The following is a 20118-nucleotide window of genomic DNA, read 5'->3' on the forward strand; positions in this document are numbered from 1 at the left end:
TAAGTTTCAGTCCTCTCCAAAGGCCTCACATTTAGCCCTGCACCCAAGTTAACTCTGCTGGATTTGTCAAAGACCTAATCTCCTCCCCCTCCTCCCCATCCTTGCAATGGAGACACTTCCTTGTCACCAATCTCAGCAGCCGAAGCCAACTGAATCCCAACAATGAAGCCTGCATGTCCCAGTTCATACTGCCATCCAGCCATGATCCTCCTCCCCTCCCACTTAACCACCTGCTGGTCACCTTCCAGTAGTTCCTTACCTCCAACTTGGACTCACCATCCTTCCCCATGTCCGTTCCTCAGAACACCAACCTTTCAGCAGAAGAAAAGACAGCTATACACGATCTTAAAACAAATCCTGACCAAATCGTGCTACCTGCAGACAAAGGTCCCACCACTGTTGTTATGAATCACAGTGACTACCTGGCAGAAGACTTCTGCCAATTATCTGATTACTCCACCTATAAATTTTGCCTGTTTATCCCATCCCAGAAGCCCAATGTAACCTCCAATCCCTACTTAAAGCCTTAGGCCCTTCCCAGAACCTCTCTCTGAAGACATTTCCTTCCTCAACCCCTGTAACACCCTGCATACCCACTTTCTACATGCTCCCCAAAATCTAAAAACCCAACACTTCTGTATGCCACATTGTGGCTAGTTATTGTGTCCCCACTGAAATATTTTGGCCCTCATTGACCAACAGTTCCAATCAACTGACCATAACCCAGCCCCCCACGTAAAAGATACTACACTCTTCCTTCACCGGCTCTCCACCACCCCCCTACCCCTTAAACTCTTGGATCCCTACTCATCACTGTTGATGCCACCTCCTTATACACCAACTTCCTTCACGCCTTAGGTCTTACACTACCTTTCCCACCATCCTTCAGATTCCAAACACACTGCCTCATTCCTCATACACTTTACTGACTTTATCCCAACACACAACTACTTCTCCTTTGAAGGGAAGGTATACAAACAAATCCGCAACACAGTCATGGGCACCTCAAGACACCCCCCTTTGCCAACCTGTTTATGTGTCATCTAGAGGAGACCTTCCTAGTCTCCCAAAATCCCAAACCCCTAGTCTGGTTCAGGTTCATTGATGATATCTTCATGATCTGGACTCATGGCCAGGATACCCTGCTTTCATTCCTTCACATCCTCAACACCTTCTCTCGCAGCTGCTTCACCTGATCCTTCTCAACCCAGCATACTACATTCCTGGACATTGACCTCCTCCTCTCTGATGGCTCTGTCCACACCTCTGCCCACATTAAACCCACCAACCACAAACAGTTCCTGCATTCTGACAGCTGCCATCCGTTCCACTCCAAAAAATCCCTCCCATACAGCCTGGGCACCCAGGAATGGTGTATTTACAGTGACAAGAACTCCCTTGTCCATTATACTGGGGATCTCACCAAGGCCTTCATAGACAGGCACTAACCCTCAGACATAGTGCGCAAACAGATCTCCCGTATCACTCCCCTCACATCCCCAATCCTCCCACCACCCCCAAGAACCAGTTACAAAGGAGTGCCCCTTTCATCACTCAGTACTGCCCTGAACTGGAACAGCTGAACCACATCCTTCTTTGGGGCTCTGATTACCTATCATCTTGCCCTGAAATGAGGGAATCCTACACAAGATCCTTGCCACCACACCTAAAGTGGTGTTCCATCACCCACCCAACCTCCATAACATCCTAGTCCATTCCTACACCATTCCCCATGCCAACCCCTTGCCACAAGGATCATATCCCTGTGGAAAATGCATGAGCAAGATCTACCCAAGCCACCCACCCATATTAGCAGTCCTGTCACATGCATCCTAACCCTCAGAGTCTGGGCCACCTTTGAGAGCACCCATGTCATAAACCAGCTTTGCTTCAATCATGGTATAGTTTTTTATATTGGTATGACTACCAACCATCTCACAAGGATGAATGACCACCGTCAGGCTGTGGTCAAGAACAAAGTAGACCATCCTATGCCATAATATGCATCTGACCATAACATGCTTGATTCCAATCACTGCTTCACTACGAGAGCCGTCTGGGTCCTCCCCTCCACCAACAGCTTTTCTGAACTGTGCAGATGGGAGTTATCCATAAAACACATCCTCCTCTCCTGAAATTATCCTGGCACCAATCAATAGTAACATACTGTCCCCACACCCTAAACCCAACATTTTCCACCCTCCTCTGTGCTATCATCTCCTCTCCATTCTTGTTTCACACTCACTTGATGTGCCATCCCCTGCCAATGCACCCACTCATCTTTCCCTGCTCCTTTCCTTTTTCACTCTAACCTCCCCCTCCCCCTCCCCTTCCCATCGCCCTACCCCAAAGCCTCTCGACATTGCACGTGTTGTCTGTCTAGTACCTGCACACTCTTTTCAGACAGAACTGCTCTTCCCTCCCCTCATCCATACACTGCTGTCCCTTTCCCTTCCCTGCCTCCTCCACATTGCTGCTTCCATTCAACGTGACAGTTGCACTCTGGTCCTAACTGATGGAGATGCCTGTCGTGTGTGTGAGGTGGTGTGCTTCATTATGAGAATGAATGTATGAAGCTAATGTGTAAGTGTCTTTTAATTGTGCCTGTCTGCAACTTCATGTGTTATTTTTAGAGTAAATAGAAGTCTATCTTTTCCTTACATTGTTTGCTGAAGCATTGTGCTTCTGTGATAAGCCCGTGAACTTTTCCCCGAAAAATCTTGCACTCTTTTGCTTGCAGACAGCATTGGCGAAGCCCTTCAGCCAGCAGGTCAAATGTCTGTGTTTCACTAAGAGTTTCATGCTGTGTGACTTATGTTTTAGTATCACCCATCAACCGCAATTAAGTGAGACAACATGTCACACTGGACCAATTCCCTAACTACTGCTTCCTTCACATCATACAGAAAGACAATACGTCCTTTTCTAGTTCTCTTTGCATTTCTTCACTAGTGTGGCTTCATTGACATTTGATGTGACTGCACCAGTTATACGTGGAACAACGGTTCGCACTGTGAGTGGTGGCAGAGTTAAAAGAATGTTTTAGGCCATTGCAGAGAAGGGAGGTGTAAGAGAGGAAATGCTGACATAATCCATTCATATTGCCTACACAGCTTGCTACATTTAATTTTTCCATGCAGTGATGATGGGTCGAGTATGTTTCACACAACTTTTTGGAGGAACTGACGTAATCGTGATGTGGAGGCACCGTGAAGGTGCCCAGGGAACGAGGCTATCAATTTGTCGATCGCTATAATGCCAAGTTGACATTTATGGACGTGTTAGTGACGCGAGAATCTGAGTTGTAGGAAGAACTCTTTTGGGGAATATGTTTGTGGTTGCACAATGTGCAGAATATTTATGACAAGGAAGAATATGAATGTTATTGCTCATCATTTCACTTGCAGCAAGTTAAACTGTCCTCCTATATTCTCGCCTAAACACACACTTGGAAACTGCCACATATTCGGAAATAAATGGCAAAGTATTTGTGACAAGGAACAATATGAATTTTATTGCTGCTTGTTTCCCTCGCAGGAATGTAAGCTGTAAGCTGTCCTCTTAGGTTTTTGGTTAGTCACATACTCGGAAATCGCCACACATTCAGAAATAAAAAAAGGCAAATATTTATTTATCCTTCATTCTCTAATCAGACAGAAATGTTAAATAACATCAAATATTGCAGAACATATTGTATTCAGCCATAACAAAGTTCCAGAATGCGATAACGATAACCTCTAACTCAGCTAACCACAAGGTTATCCATTATGCCATAGCTTACTTATCTGAATTTTTTATTGTACGTGGGCAGGGAAGATGGAAGAAGGTTGTTGTGTCCATCTTATTACGACAATGTACAGGAGAGTGAGTGGTCAAGACTTGTGAGTGGGCATCCAGGGCTGCGGTTAAATGACTGAAGAGAATACATTTCAGTATACGGTATACAATGACTGAAGAGAATACTTTTCAGTATACGGTATACAGTGGGCACACCTAGGGTCAGAAGTCACCAGGCTTAGGCCAGTCTAGGAGGTCGGACAACTGATTGACGTGGGCAACAGAAGGGGAGGCAGTTCATGTTAATTGATGTGGGTGGCCGGTAATCTAACGCAGAGTCAGTGGCTCTACCTCCCAAAAAGATGTCTGATCTGCCCGAGGTCTGGAACTCAAAAGAGAGAGAGCCAACTGTGTTCTGCACTGCAGAATCCTCCAGTACCCACACATGTGACCTGTATCCCACGCACACTATTGGCTAAAACTGATGGCGTGAATTTGGTAGCAATTTCAGCATAGGGCTCAAGGCGTCTCTTTGTCAGCAGCTTTAACTGGACAGAACTGCCTCATTTCTGGAAGGCAGGCAATTTGTGTTACATAGGCACAGTGGAAGTTGCTCCGAGAGAAAGCTTATAAGGATTTGAACGAGCCTTTGAAATAAATTTTTTAAACCAATTCCCTAAAATATTCCTTCATTGGCTGCCAACCTGTACATTCCTTCCCCCTTCCAGAGGAGCGGTGACTCGCATTGTTTACAAAAGGATGTCAGTCGCTCCCCAGAAAGACAGTTTGCCCTAGTAGGGGCTTTAATACTATGGGAGGGATCTGTTACAATATTTTGTGTAGTGTATGTAAGTAGGAGGGGACTTAACATATAGTCAAGTTTATCAAATTTCATAAATTAAGAAAACAGTAAAATATTAACTTCAAATTTTGTGCAGAAATGCAATAGATCCTGTAATAATTGAAATCATCACTGTCCATATAATCAACTCTTAAAATAAACGAAGATAATCATGCCAGATTAAGTACATTCACAAAAGAGTAATAACCTAAGTAAAATCTTACTACATCTTCTGAATATATTTTTGCAGGTAATAGGTGAACAAATGCTGCAGGTTACAAAATATTAACACATTTCAGTAAAATGGAGGATTCAGTTACTAAGTCCAAGGGATAGGTTACCATAAAACACATATAACCCGAACCGTATGTATTAACCCATGTAAAAATACAGAATACTGGAATTATGGATGAAATCAGGGGATAGCAAAGGCTACACATCAAAACCTATGAATTTCTAATATTAACCTTCTTCCTCCTCAGTTTAAAATATCTTAAATTGCTTCATAGAGCAATGGTCCTCCAAAACATGCCATATTGGAATACTTGCAAACACAAAGTAAGAGAGGAAGACAGTGAAATATTACACGTAGGCCAAAGTTACTCAGTAGTTTTGACAGAAAAAATTGTAGCATAAAGTAGCCAGAGCATCTGATGAGCTTTCACGGCCTCGACTCTGATACATCACTGGAAGTGGCTAATACAGCCAAATAATAGTGAAAATCTCAGAAAAGCAAAAGAAAAGATATACTTGTTCATTTAAAAACATTTTAAATTACCTCATGGGGTAATAGTCCTTATGCACATCACCTACCTTGTCATGTAAATTAGTGAGTCAAAAGAGAGGGTAATGAAAATTAACAAGGTTGTGGTTTGAATGGTTAAGAACTTCCCAGTCATCACACAGACTTAATATTTTTCCCAATAGTATCACTAAAGCACAATGTTTTACAAACCTGTTAACAATAACCATTAACAAGCTGTTCTCTGTAACTAAAATTACAACTAGAAAAACTGAAGGACAGAACCACAACAGCACTTGTTTGATTGTGAGATCGGTTACAACCTTATTTTTTCCTCTAAAATGACAAAGTTGTAAAAAAATATCTGTCCTGTCAACTGTTCTTTGAGTTTACAGTTTTCAAACTATCGGGGGACCTTCATTGGCGTAGCATAAGCTTGGAAAGCAAAGTAGCAACACAAGGCAATACTCTAGAAAAGACACAAATTACAATACGTGTCCACAGTGACAAAACAACTACCAATATCCTCGTCCTGTTCATGAATCTTCAGATAAAAGAAGGGAAAGAATGCAGTGAGCTTATAATCTGTTCACAAAATACAAAATGGTTCAGGGCTACAATGTGGTTCTGCATGACAGAAGCCCACACACTGTCTGTAAAAGAAATGCACACACTGTCTGTAAACAAACTTCCAACTGACAGGAGAAGAGCACATGGCTTGTCCGGCATGGAAGGAGATATATGCATGTGTGGCATTGACAAACTTTAATAGTTCCTCTCTCTAGCAGAGTGCTGTGTAACGCATGTCTTGCGGGAGGGGAAAGAGCGGAGGGGTTGGTGCAAGGAAGGATGAAAGGCGAGAGGAGTGAGGGGGAGGCAGTACTTTCAGCACTTGGCACAGCACACTTATGCTTGCTAAAGTGTCTTGAACAAAACGTTTTTTGAAGCACTGTTGGTGGCGTGTACCGGCAGTATAACACAAACTACGCACAAAAACAGAGAAAGACAATGCTGGCTAACAGACAGCCAAATGCTGGCAATAATCCACAGAGAGTGGCACCAAATTTGTACATGAAGAAATCCTTACTGTTGTAGGACAAAAAACAAGGGTTAACTCGGACAGTTAGTACAGTACTTGTTTTAAAATTAATGCATAAATAGGGTGACAGAGTGCATCTCTGTGTTGAATTTCAGCAAACACAAAATTCATAAAATGCTGGCCAGTCATTTTAGGAATTAGTCTGCATAAAAACAACTATAGACTCGCCTTAAGACGACGAAAATTCCATTACATAAAGGTCAGAGTGTGTAATAGAATACTGCAGGACTAAATGTACCATGTAAAACAAGTAGGTAAGAAAAAAGTAAATTTTAATTTTACATGACACGGGACAGGAACATTTTGTAAAGAGAGACTGAAAAAATGCGATGGACATGAGAATTTAAAATGCGCAATCATTTGTAACCCTTAGTGACAGCTTGAAAGAAATAAATAAATGCTTCTAAACCGACAGTGGACTTAGCTCATCTGGAAAGCACTGGAACAGTGGAACATTAGTTACAGAAGTTAAATGAAAATTCAAAGTGTCACAATCTATTGAACAATAAAAGACAAATAGAATAGACACATCAAAGAGGGGTTCCACACTCGAAGTTAGACAACAAAACGAAACATTCAATGAAGCAGACTTGTAAAAAGTAGCATTGTAGGCAAAGATAAACTTAATGTATTCTTTCGAAAGACAAAACAAAAACCTCGTCAGTAAAAGCAATCTACAAGTGAAATACAGTAAAACACCAAAATTCTATAACAAAGCTGAATAATGCAAATAGCTCACCACATCACAAAGACCTGTACAGTAGTTGGGAGGGGTACCTATAAACATCTCAAAATCTTCAAAATATCTAAACTTTCTGCATAATGCAAATAGGCATGCATGTGGGCCATTCTTCTCACAAAACTATTAACATTTACTCATAACCACTTAAAACTTAGTAAATACTATGCAATAATCAACTGAGCAAGTGCATTGTCACAAATAAATTCTTGGTTAAAGAAAAATTACAACTTAAAACAAAAGTAGTGAACAAAAGATCTTACAAAAGATGATGGAATACTTCTCCACAATGTTCATTACAGTTTAAGCTCATTCAGAACCTATAAAATAAATGATTTATAAATTAAATGAAAATTATACTTAATTTACGAAGGACTAGACAAAGAGGGAGAAAAGTGGTAGCATGTGGATGCGTGGCTGGCTCATTGCAAGGTGACAGCTGTGCCAGTCCACGTGTTTGGGCCATGTGGTCTCTGCTTATAGTAAGCGTTCCCTGGTAACATAGCTAGTAATTTAAATGACTCAAAAAAACAAAACAAAAATGTAGTCTCAACTGGAAACTTGCTGCATGGTAGAATGAATCTTGGTTAACAGTTCTGCTCCGTCCTCTGGGGGTGAGAGCATAAAATAGACCATTTAACATCACTGGATCATCTCTCATACAATCACCAATTAAAACAACTGACACAGGAACTCTCTCCTGCACCTTCAACCACATTATCAACAGGAGGACCTCTTGCCTGCTCACCAATAACCTCAATAAAACAACCTCGTACATATCTTCATGTTAACAAAACTACTCTGCCCTCTGGGGGATAACAGCTGGAAGTCTTCATATCCTCACTTATCAACTTACAGGGGTATAACAAATCAATTCTCTTTCATCATTATAACTGTTATTACAGAACATCACTTAATACACTTAGCTTCATGCATTGAGTTAACCAGTCAAGCAACTACCATTTACAAAAAACAGAAGGCATGGATAGAAAAAGAATAAAAGGTCAAGAAAGAGAATGCAGAAAGAGGAGAAAGAGAAGGCAGAAAAAGTTCAATCCTTTCATTCTGCAATCTGGTATGTCACACATAGCGTCCTATCATTTTCGGCAACACGACAAGTGCTAATCGTGTAATTACGAATGTGTGTACGCTTGGAGCCTAAAGTCGCCCAGTACCAATAGTAAACTATTGACCTTACCAGGATCACCAGAATCCAATAGTTTGTCCCTTTTCTTAAAAGGCTTAAACATTGATTTCTCATCTGTGCCTGATCTTGCAATACAACTAAACTCCCATCAAAGGTTTAGTGTGCCAACGATTTTGGAAACCTTGCAGACATGGTTATAGAGGCATAGGGGTTTACAGAGCCCTTAAAGTGGTCATGGCTGTGGAGCAAGGAGTAGGAACCTATTTTCATCAGAGGACACAGAAATGATGCTAATAGGAAACATGAAAGAAGAGAGAATCGATCGTGACAAAAATGAAATGGAAGACAACTAACTCCACAAACGGCTGGGAGACTCTGTGGTTGCTCAAACACACTGAGCAAGCCACACGTCCCTTGGGATTAATCAAAAGCTTTCAAAAATATACTTTGAGAAACTAATCATCAAAATAACAACAGAGCTTAAAGTTGTTGTTGTTGTCATCAGTCCTGAGACTGGTTTGATGCAGTTCTCCATGCTACTCTATCCTGTGCAAGCTTCTTCATCTCCCAGTACTTACTGCAGCCTACATCCTTCTGAATCTGCTTATTGCATTCATCTCTTGGTCTCCCTCTATGATTTTTACCCTCCACACTGCCCTCCAATGCTAAATTTGTGATCCCTTCATGCCTCAGAACATGTCCTACCAACCGGTCCCTTCTTCTTGTCAAGTTGTGCCACAAACTCCTCTTCTCCACAATTCTATTCAAAACCTCCTCATTAGTTATGTGCTCTACCCATCTAATCATCAGCATTCTTCTGTCGCACCACATTTCAAAAGCTTCTAATCTATTCTTGCCCAAACTATTTATCGTCCATGTTTCACTTCCATACATGGCTACACTCCATACAAATACTTTCAGAAACGAGTTACTGACACTTAAATCTATACTCGATGTTAACAAATTTCTCTTCTTCAGAAACGCTTTCCTTGACATTGCCAGTCTACATTTTATGTCCTCTCTACTTTGACATCATCAGTTATTTTGCTCCCCAAATAGCAAAACTCCTTTACTACTTTAAGTGTCTCTTTTCCTAATCTAATTCCCTCAGCATCACCCGACTTAATTCGACTACATTCCATTATCCTTGTTTTGCTTTTGTTGATGTTCATCTTATATCCTCCTTTTAAGACACTGTCCATTCCGTTTAACTGCTCTTCCAAATACTTTGCTGTCTCTGAGAGAATTACTATGTCATCGGCGAACCTTAAAGTTTTTATTTCTTCTCCATGGATTTTAATACCTAGTCCGAACTTTTCTTTTGTTTCCTTTATTGCTTGCTCAATATTGAACAACATCGGGGATAGGCTACAACCCTGTCTCACTCCCTTCCCAATCACTGCTTCCCTTTCATACCCCTCGACTCTTACAACTGCTATCTGGTTTCTGTACAAATTGTAAATAGCTTTTCGCTCCCTGTATTTTACGCCTGCCACTTTCAGAATGTGAAAGAGAGTATTCCAATCAACCTTGTCAAAAGCTTTCTCTAAGTCTACAAATGCTAGAAACGTAGGTTTCCCTTTCCTTAATCTTTCTTCTAAGATAAGTCGTAGGGTCAGTATTGCCTCACGTGTTCCAACATTTCTACGGAATCCAAACTGACCTTCCACAAGGTCGGATTCTATCAATTTTTCCATTCATCTGTAAAGAATTCGCGTTAGTATTTTGCAGCTGTGACTTATTAAACTGATAGTTCGGTAATTTTCACATCTGTCAACACCTGCTTTCTTTGGGATTAGAATTAGTATATTCTTCTTGAAGTCTGAGGGTATTTCGCCTGTCTCATACATCTTGCTCACCAGATGGTAGAGTTTTGTCAGGACTGGCTCTCCCAAGGCCGTCAGTAGTTCTAATGGAATGTTGTCTACTCCCGGGGCCTTGTTTCGACTTAGGTCTTTCAGTGCTCTGTCAAACTCTTCACGCAGTATCGTATCTCCCATTTCATCTTCATCTACATCCTCTTCCATTTCCATAATATTGTCCTCAAGTACATCGCCCTTGTATAGACCCTCTATATACTCCTTCCACCTTTCTGCTTTCCCTTCTTTGCTTAGAACTGGGTTTCCATCTGAGCTCTTGATATTCATACAAGTGGTTCTCTTATCTCCAAAGGTCTCTTTAATTTTCCTTTAGGCAGTATCTATCTTACCCGTAGTGAGATAAGCCTCTACATCCTTACATTTATCCTCTAGCCATCCCTGCTTAGCCGTTTTGCACTTCCTATCGATCTCATTTTTGAGACGTTTGTATTCCTTTTTGCCTGCTTCATTTACTGCGTTTTTATATTTTCTCCTTTCATCAATTAAATTCAATGTTTCTTCTGTTACCCAAGGATTTCTACAAGCCCTTGTCTTTTTACCTACTTGATCTTCTGCTGCCTTCACTACTTCATCCTTCAAAGCTACCCATTCTTCTTCTACTGTATTTCTTTCCCCCATTCCTGTCAATTGTTCCCTTATGCTCTCCCTGAAACTCTGTACAACCTCTGGATCTTTCAGTTTATCCAGGTCCCATCTCCTTAAATTCCCACCTTTTTGCAGTTTCTTCAGTTTTAATCTGCAGTTCATAACCAATAGATTGTGGTCAGAGTCCACATCTGACCCTGGAAATGTCTTACAACTTAAAACCTGGTTCCTAAATCTCTGTCTTACCGTTATATAATCTATCTGATACCTTCTAGTATCTCCAGGATTCTTCCATGTATACAACCTTCTTTTATGATTCTTGAACCAAGTGTTAGCTATGATTAAGTTATGCTCTGTGCAAAATTCTACCAGACGGTTTCCTCTTTCATTTCTCTCCCCCAATCCATATTCACCCATTATGTTTCCTTCTCTCCCTTTTCCTACTCTCGAATTCCATTCACCCATGACTATTAAATTTTCGTCTCCCTTCACTACCTGAATAATTTCTTTTATCTCATCATACATTTCATCAATTTCTTCATCTGCAGAGCCAGTTGGCATATAAACTTGAACTACCACAGTAGGCATGGGCTTCGTGACTGTCTTGGCCACAATAATGCGTTCACTATGCTGTTTGTAGTAGCTTACCTGCACTCCTATTTTTTATTCATTATTAAACCTACTCCTGCATTACCCCTATTTGATTTTGTATTTATAACCCAGTATTCACCTGACCAAAAGTCTTGTTCCTCCTGCCACCGAACTTCACTAATTCCCACTATATCTAACTTTAACCTATCCATTTCTATTTTTAAATTTTCTGTTCTACCTGCCCGGTTAAGGGATCTGACATTCCACGCTCCGATCCGTAGAACGCCAGTTTTCTTTCTCCTGATAATGACGTCCTCTTGAGTAGTCCCCGCCCGGAGATCCGAATGGGGGACTATTTTACCTCCGGAATATTTTACCCAAGAGGGCACCATCATTATGTAACCATACAGTAAAGCTGCATGCCCTCGGGAAAAATTACGGCTTAGTTTCCCCTTGCTTTCAGCCGTTTGCAGTACCAGCACAGCAAGGCCGTTTTGGTTAGTGTTACAAGGCCAGATCAGTCAATCATCCAGACTGTTGCCCCTGCAACTACTGAAAAGGTTGCTGCCCCTCTTCAGGAACCACAAGTTTGTCTGGCCTCTCAACAGATACCCCTCCGTTGTGGTTGCACCTACGGAACGGCCATCTGTATCGTTGAGGCACGCAAGCCTACCCACCAACGGCAAGGTCCGTGGTTCATGGGGGTAGGGAGCTTAAAGTAAGTGTAATAAATTTACTGCAGTACACAGATTCAATGGAAGTATGTGTTTAAACTGTACATTCAACATACCTCCCAATAACTACACTCACAAAAATTTAAAAGTTCAAATGTCTGCATGCCACAGTACATATCTACAATTGCCAGACAGTTGTCGCGTCGTGACACACAGTAGCAGCAGTGACGCTGGGGCAGCATCTGAGGGCCGTACGTACACGGCACTCGCATAGCAGTGGCATGGGCGGTGGGGCAGCTGACTGCACAACGGCGAAAGTACGCAGCCCGGGCATCGATGCCAGGACCCTAACACGATGGCAGCAAGGAGCTGACCAGCGGTGAATGTGGGACAGCGGCGCGGCAGCAGGTGGGTCTCGCAGCGAGGTGACGACAGCAGAGCCAGCGATGCGGACAACTTGGTCGGTGCGTGGCGGCAAGGCCTTCGTGGCCTACCACACTGCACTCAGCAAACGGGCGACATCAGTGGTGACAGAGATGGGCGACGACAGTGGCAGGTGGGCAGTGGCAGCGGAATGGAAGCCGTGCCAACCACGATCAGCCGAACAGCACGCCTGTGCACTTGGTGGGCCATGGCAGCAGCAAGGATGCATTGCATGTTTTCCTTTCATGCTTCTGCCCTCTCAGAGTTACCTGGTGGTGACGGAGAAGCTGGACCTTCTGTGACCACCAAACTGGGCCAGAGCGCACGCAGTATGCGCATGTGCTGTGAGGCAGTTTGCTGAACTCAGTGCGCACATGTTGGTGCAGCATGCTGCAAGAGGCACTGCCCCAGGCACTGGTATGTGCGCATGCAGCATCTGGCAAAGCATCGTAACCAACCCGTTGCAGCAACCAGGCTCAGCTCGTAAGAGGAGAATAACAGCAGTGAATACTGAGCGCCCACACAACATCAAACATGAACCAAAAGTAAACAGCCACCCTATAGACCGAATGGGGAATGAACTGCGATACTGACACCAATGTACAGGGGCAGGGAAGGGGGAAGAAGGTTGTTGCATCCAACCTATTACGACAGAGTACAGGAGGTCGAGCAGTCAGGACTTGTGAGTGGGCATCCAGGGCTACAGTTAATGACAGAACAGGAAATTAGGTAAAATGAAGAGAATATATTTCAATAGACGATATACAATGGGTGCACCTAGGGTTGGAAATTATCAGGTTTAGGCCAGTCTAGGAGGTTGGACAACTAATTGAAGTGGGCAATGGAAGGGGAGGCAGTTCATGTTAATTGATGTGGGTGACAGGTAATTGAACGCAGAGCCAGAGGTTCTGCCTCCCAAAAAGATGTCTGTTCTGCCTGAGGTCTGGAACACGAGAGAGAGGCAACTACGTTCTGCACTGCAGAATCCTCCAGCATCCACACATGTGACCTGTATGCCACGCACGCTATTGGCTGAAACTGATGGCATGTATTCGCTAGCAGTTTCAGCATAGGGCTCAAGGCGTCTCTTGTCAGCAGCTTTAACTGGACAGAACTGCCTTGGTTTTGAAAGGTAGGCAACATAAATTTTTTAAACCAATATCCCAAAATATTCCTGGACTGGCCAAACACACATCCCCATGTTAGATACTGATACCTTTCACAGTTTTCCAGTTTGATTCACTAAGTGCATCTGTAACGCCGGAAATGCGTATCCTCCTATTTCCATTGTACTATACATTTTTTTCTTATTTTGTTACCTGAAGATATGACATTTGTGTCTTTATGTATTGTAATTGTTTTACGATTTTTATGTGTGTGTGTGTGTGTGTGTGTGTGTGTGTGTGTGTATATATATATATATAAACAAAGATGATGTGACTTACCAAATGAAAGTGCTGGCAGGTCGACAGACACACAAACAAACACAAACATACACACAAAATTCAAGCTTTCGCAACAAACTGTTGCCTCATCAGGAAAGAGGGAAGGAGAGGGAAAGACGAACGGATGTGGGTTTTAAGGGAGAGGGTAAGGAGTCATTCCAATCCCGGGAGCGGAAAGACTTACCTTAGGGTAAGGCATTTCCGCTCCCGGGATTGGAGTCATTCCAATCCCGGGAGCGGAAAGACTTACCTTAGGGTAAGGCATTTCCGCTCCTGGGGTTGGAATGACTCCTTACCCTCTCCCTTAAAACCCACATCCTTTCGTCTTTCCCTCTCCTTCCCTCTTTCCTGATGAGGCAACAGTTTGTTGCGAAAGCTTGAATTTTGTGTGTATGTTTGTGTTTGTTTGTGTGTCTGTCGACCTGCCAGCACTTTCATTTGGTAAGTCACATCATCTTTGTTTTTAGATATATTTTTCGTACGTGGAATGTTTCCCTCTATTATATATATATGTCAATGTATAATTGGTTTGTTTTGTAAATATTATTTGTATTTTTACGCTGGGTCTTGCCTAGGGAAAACTATGCTATCGAACGATTACATCGATAGGTTATGAGGAGAACCAAAGTGTTTAGGATCTTGGGTAGTGTTAACTCTGCCTCGTGGAGCGTGGGCAGAGCAGAGTCTGGCTGGAGTAGGGCGGTGGAGCAAGTGTGTTGAGTGACGCTCCCGCGAGTTGCCGCACTTTCGGGGTTTGGCAGCATGTAATTGCGGTCAACTTGTTATGATAGTTTCTGGCATGGCGTCGCAGATGGGAAACATTAGCTGGCACACATCAAGAGTCCATTTCGCCCAGTAACCGTGTCAACAAGAAGGCGCGCCAACATCCAGCTTCTGCAACAGCGACGGCTGACAATAAGTGATTGTCGCCACCTCCTCGATCGACGATTTCAAACCTTCAATCAAACGACAAGGAAGACTGAAAGCATGTAAAGTTTTAGAACTGTATGGCAGACCTCAGCTTTTCAAACTGTTCCATTTGCATCACTAAAATACAGCAATTTAGCATGAACCTTTGTTGCTGATTGTCCCAATTGCATTACCAAGCAGGATCCCTTCCTTTTCCGAAATGAACCCGAGTGTCTTTGAAATTCAAACGCCAGCATTAAAGTAAAGCAGTGAAATGGAATCTTATTAATTTCAAAGTTCAGTTAAAGTATTCATAGCTGGCTGCAATAACCAAACAGAACTATATTTAGATTACACGAGCACAAATTAAGAGTGCGAGTTTTGTTACCATATTTTAGCTTACCTGTGACTGCAGCTCAGCTTGGTAAACACTAAATTTTACTACTGTTAATTGTTCAAAATCATTTAATTCAAGTTCAAAGTTAAATCTCTTATTTCTAAATTGCATAGATTCAAGTTGCTTTCGAGATGATTTTTGAGGTAGCCCAAGACTAACCTTATTTTATTTTATTTCGTAGTGCTTAGAAACAAAGTTCACTATTAATTTCAGTCACTATTATTATTTCTTTTGCTAAATTAAGTCAGAGTGTAGCGAAATTTATTATTTCTGACAAACATTCAGTTTTCACACAACACGTGTCAACCTTCAGTTGCCACGCTTCTAGTGCTTGTTAAATGTGCATTAACCTTTCTTTTTCAGTTATTATAGTAGTTCTCCATAGGACTGGTGACTGTAATTTTCCACAAATCTCAAATATCTAATTAACGTCAGTTAATTGTTAATGTAATGACCGCACATTTACTTTCTTTATTAACTTTACCGTTTTTCAAAATTAATTTCCACCAATTTCATTTGCATTTTTCCTTTCATTTAGATGTAACCCTTCATCCCTCTTTACCAACAGATTAACTTCAGTGACAATTGCTTTTCCCAAATTTCTGTTAGGTACACGCGGTTTAATTTTTCTCTGTCATTAAGGTCGATAAGTGAGGGGGAGGTTACACATCTATTTTTGCTTTTTTTCTGAGTGAACACAAAGGAAAGAGGTCTCAATACTGTGTGTTTTATGTATAATTTGTGGTCATTGCATATAGGAAAATAGCTCGATTACCTTGTATCTGGATACCAATTTCAATTTATTGACGAGTTTTTACTTGCTGTTACATATGTGTGATTCCTTAGGAATGGTTGAAATTCATTACGACAAATTATTGTATAAACATTGTACAATACATTTAATTTCCTTCACTTACGCAGATTTTACACAATGTATTAATGAAGATTATATTTTTAATCATATATGTCAGTTACATATGTTTTTTCTCCAATTTTGGAGGTTTTAACATTTTCCTCGATTCCACATTTTCCTCAATTTTCTGTTATTCTAGTCTGGACCGCACAATAATGTAAAATAGGGGTTTGGCAGTGCCTTAGTACACAGTAATACAAGCCCTTACAAATTACAATGCTGGCACCACTCTTCCACACAGTTATCCTGGGACTATGAAAGGTCTGCATTCAGTTATTCTGGTGCATACAGTTATCCTGGAACTATGAAAGGTCTGCAGGTTCTTGTGGCCTACACAATGTCCTATGTAGATTCTTCCAAGTCAACATGACCCCATGACATGAAAGAAAACAGAAAACAGGCCAACTAAAATTGATCACTTACTGCACTGTGTGATGGGCAGATGTTGATGGCTGCTGACATACAGTTGTGGCTCTCTGATGGTGGCAGTAGCTGATGTCAGTTGTCCCGATGCCGAATTTGTAGGATGTCAGTAATCACAGCCTCTGACCCCAAATTTGTAGGACTGCAGGTTCTTCTGGTGTCAAATTTAGATACATCCAAAGGACTAACTCAAACCCCATAATGTGTATAAGAACTTTATGCAGTGCACTGCTGTGTAGGACTGCTGTGCATTGCATAGGCCCGTTCTTTCCTATGTTATCATGCCAGTATACATCAGTAACAGCGACTGCTTAAAATCACATACGTAATACAAATTTTTCTGTTGAATTCAACTAGATGAATAACGCTTTCCCAACTGTAACATAATATTTTATTCACTCATGCTTTAATACTATGGACTGCTGTAATTAAGAATGAAAAATGAGTGACTTTATTGCGTCTAAGATTGCTATTTTACAGAAATTTAGTAAGATTGAAGTACTAAAATTGTTCTTTTACAGTTAAGAGTGAAGCACTGCTAAACGTTTATCTCCACGGAGGTAACTTTCCATTTGGAGATATCTGAGAGGGGCATTTTCACGGTGACGATTAAGACGAATTTCCAATGTGTGTAAGTGAAACTTTGTTTCATTTACAGATTCTAAATATTCTTCTTCCTCTCCTGCAGTCACACTGTCCCTTTCTTCTTCCATCCATACTGATTTTGCCTGTAATGCCTGAGATCCCTGGAGTGGAAAGAAAAATAGTTCACCATAAACATGGCATGCATGAACAGTTTTAACGAACAAGTGATTCAGAAATTATTTTTGATGTAAAATAGTGTTAATAGTGTAATTAATATTCTAAGTAGCACTGCAAGCCTGATAGTATAATCTTTTGCTATTACCATGGAAAGAAATGAAGAGACTGGTATTACCAAACAATGGAAACTCCAGGTAGGAATATCAACAATGTAGGAAAAAACAGATTGCTACTTATCATAAAGGAGACACATTAATTCGCAAACATGCACAATTAAAAGACGCTTACATGAAGCTTTTGGCCACAGCCTTCATCAACAAAAGAGAAATACATGGCATTCATACATACAAGCAAGCACACCTCATGCACACATGAAATGCTTGAGTTGGCAGTCATGTGTGCATGAGGTGTGCTTGCTTGTATGTTGGAATTGCATGTGTTTCTCTTTTGCTGATGAAGGCTGTGGCCAAAAGCTTTATGTAAGTGTCTTTTAATTGTACCTTTCTGCAACTTAATGTGTCTTCTTTATGGTAAGTAGCAAAATAACTTTTCCTACATAGTTCAGGCTGCCATTATGAGACAGAAGAGAGGATCACATACGTTTTAGATGCAGCTGCTGCAGGGCTGAAGAAACAGTAATAGAGCAAACAGACATAAATATCAAGCTTTTGTACTTCAGATTTTTTTGTTTTCCCTCAAGAGGAAATGAGTGACAGGTAAAGGTAAAGAAAAAATGTACAGATGGAAAGGATTTAGTTTCAGGTCATGACTAAAGGACATAAACACCACAGTCATGAGGAAAGTCATGGTGGTGTAAAGTGCTATGTTTTGGAATATGTGGCAAGATTAGTAATAAAATTTGGAAAAATGAAATGAACATCCTGGAACATTTCATTCAGTTGCTCGTATTAAAAACCAGAAACTTGTTTTGTAAGCAGTATCATACACTGTGCCAATGACAAAAATGAATGATTGGACAACACACATAAGTTAAGCAAAGAAAGCATTTCTTACAACATAAATTTCAAATTACAAACAATTCCAACTGTCTCACAGCATCGTATGTTGTTCATACAAACCAAATCACTGTGACAGTTAGTGAGGTTTGCTAGGTATTATTGTGATTATTTCAGCATATCACTGTTAATAGATTGGTTAGAATCTGAGGATTTATATCTGTACTACTAACACTAAGATCCCAGCAGTGGTAAGTAAAAGATGGCAACTAATATGCAGTTGTATAAACACTGATGACTGGAGATCAATTTTGACATTAGCTCCATTGTATAACATTAAATGTGGATCCACCAAGGGAGGTTCATTGTTGGTCTAAGATAGCAAGAAATATTCTTGGCAACAGCATAGAAATCTGCCATTGTCTTGATGATCACGCATCAAATGCAAGTATTAATTGTACATCACAGATACACAGTATTGTAAGGCCCATTAGCATTGTTTTCTGTTGGTTTCGGACTTTATTTCATCCCAAAGTTATGTGCGGTGTTTTTATGCATTTTCATATGCTCTGATTAATCTTAATGACTGAGATTGCTTGTACGTTTAACAAAAACCATCAGTGATGATTATTAAATATCTCTGTGCTTTTGCCACCAGGGATATGATGGAGGCATGGGTACAGTCCACAGTACCTAAAATACCAGGAAAATGTGTTTCTTCTGTAGGTATTTGTTGAACTCTTTCTTCAGTCGGACAATGTAGCCTGATACTATCAGGACAATTCTGCAAGCTGTTGCTACATCCATTTGAACAAATTGTCAACCATAATCTGAAAGCTTCCTGTAGTGTAAAATCTTCATATTAAAGATAGTATGCACAGTGGAGTCATTGGCTGGTTTCTTTTTGTGGTTTCAGCAGATTCATGCTGCCTCAACCTTAGATCTAACAGCTGCACAGATTTTTTTCTCCCAAGCATAAATGATTTATCACTTAATTTCGAGAGTGAATTTGTCCTTTATCATCCTCAGCAGACACATCAGAATACTCAGATATCTGCAAAATAAACAAAAGGAAACAGTATACTGTAATTCACTTTGTGTGAGATTCTTGCACATAGAAAGCTGTCCACCACAGTGGCCCTGTATGCTCAGAAAATGGAAAGAGTTATGTAGATTAGATTAGATTAATACTAGTTCCATGGATCATGAATACGATATTTCGTAATGATGTGGGGCGAGTCAAATTTTCCAGTACATGACATAATTAAGTTAATTTAACAACATAAGTAAGTTAATATAACAACTTATTTATTTATTTTTATTTTTTTTTAATTTTTTTGTTTGGTTTTTTTCTTTTTTTCTTAATTTATATCAAAAAATTCCTCTATGGAGGAGAAGGAGTTGTCATTCAGAAATTCTTTTAATTTCTTCTTAAATACTTGTTGGTTATCTGTCAGACTCTTGATACTACACTCCTGGAAATGGAAAAAAGAACACATTGACACCGGTGTGTCAGACCCACCATACTTGCTCCGGACACTGCGAGAGGGCTGTACAAGCAATGATCACACGCACGGCACAGCGGACACACCAGGAACCGCGGTGTTGGCCGTCGAATGGCGCTAGCTGCGCAGCATTTGTGCACCGCCGCCGTCAGTGTCAGCCAGTTTGCCGTGGCATACGGAGCTCCATCGCAGTCTTTAACACTGGTAGCATGCCACGACAGCGTGGACATGAACCGTATGTGCAGTTGACGGACTTTGAGCGAGGGCGTATAGTGGGCATGCGGGAGGCCGGGTGGACGTACCGCCGAAT

General features: G+C 41.1%; 1 protein-coding gene across 1 annotated transcript in view; it reads right to left on the reverse strand.

The window, feature by feature from the left end:
* Positions 1–16269: 16269 nt before the first annotated feature.
* The window catches only part of LOC124795570 (dynein regulatory complex subunit 7), a 319826-nt gene continuing 315977 nt past the window's right edge, over positions 16270–20118 (reverse strand). Inside the window, exon 12 of the mRNA XM_047259642.1 lies at positions 16270–17331. Coding sequence (XP_047115598.1) covers positions 17107–17331 — 225 coding nt within the window. The 3' untranslated portion in view covers positions 16270–17106. The remainder of the gene's footprint in view (positions 17332–20118) is intronic.

The sequence above is a fragment of the Schistocerca piceifrons genome, chromosome 4 (assembly GCF_021461385.2).
Source record: "Schistocerca piceifrons isolate TAMUIC-IGC-003096 chromosome 4, iqSchPice1.1, whole genome shotgun sequence".
Classification (NCBI taxonomy): Eukaryota; Metazoa; Arthropoda; class Insecta; order Orthoptera; family Acrididae; genus Schistocerca; species Schistocerca piceifrons.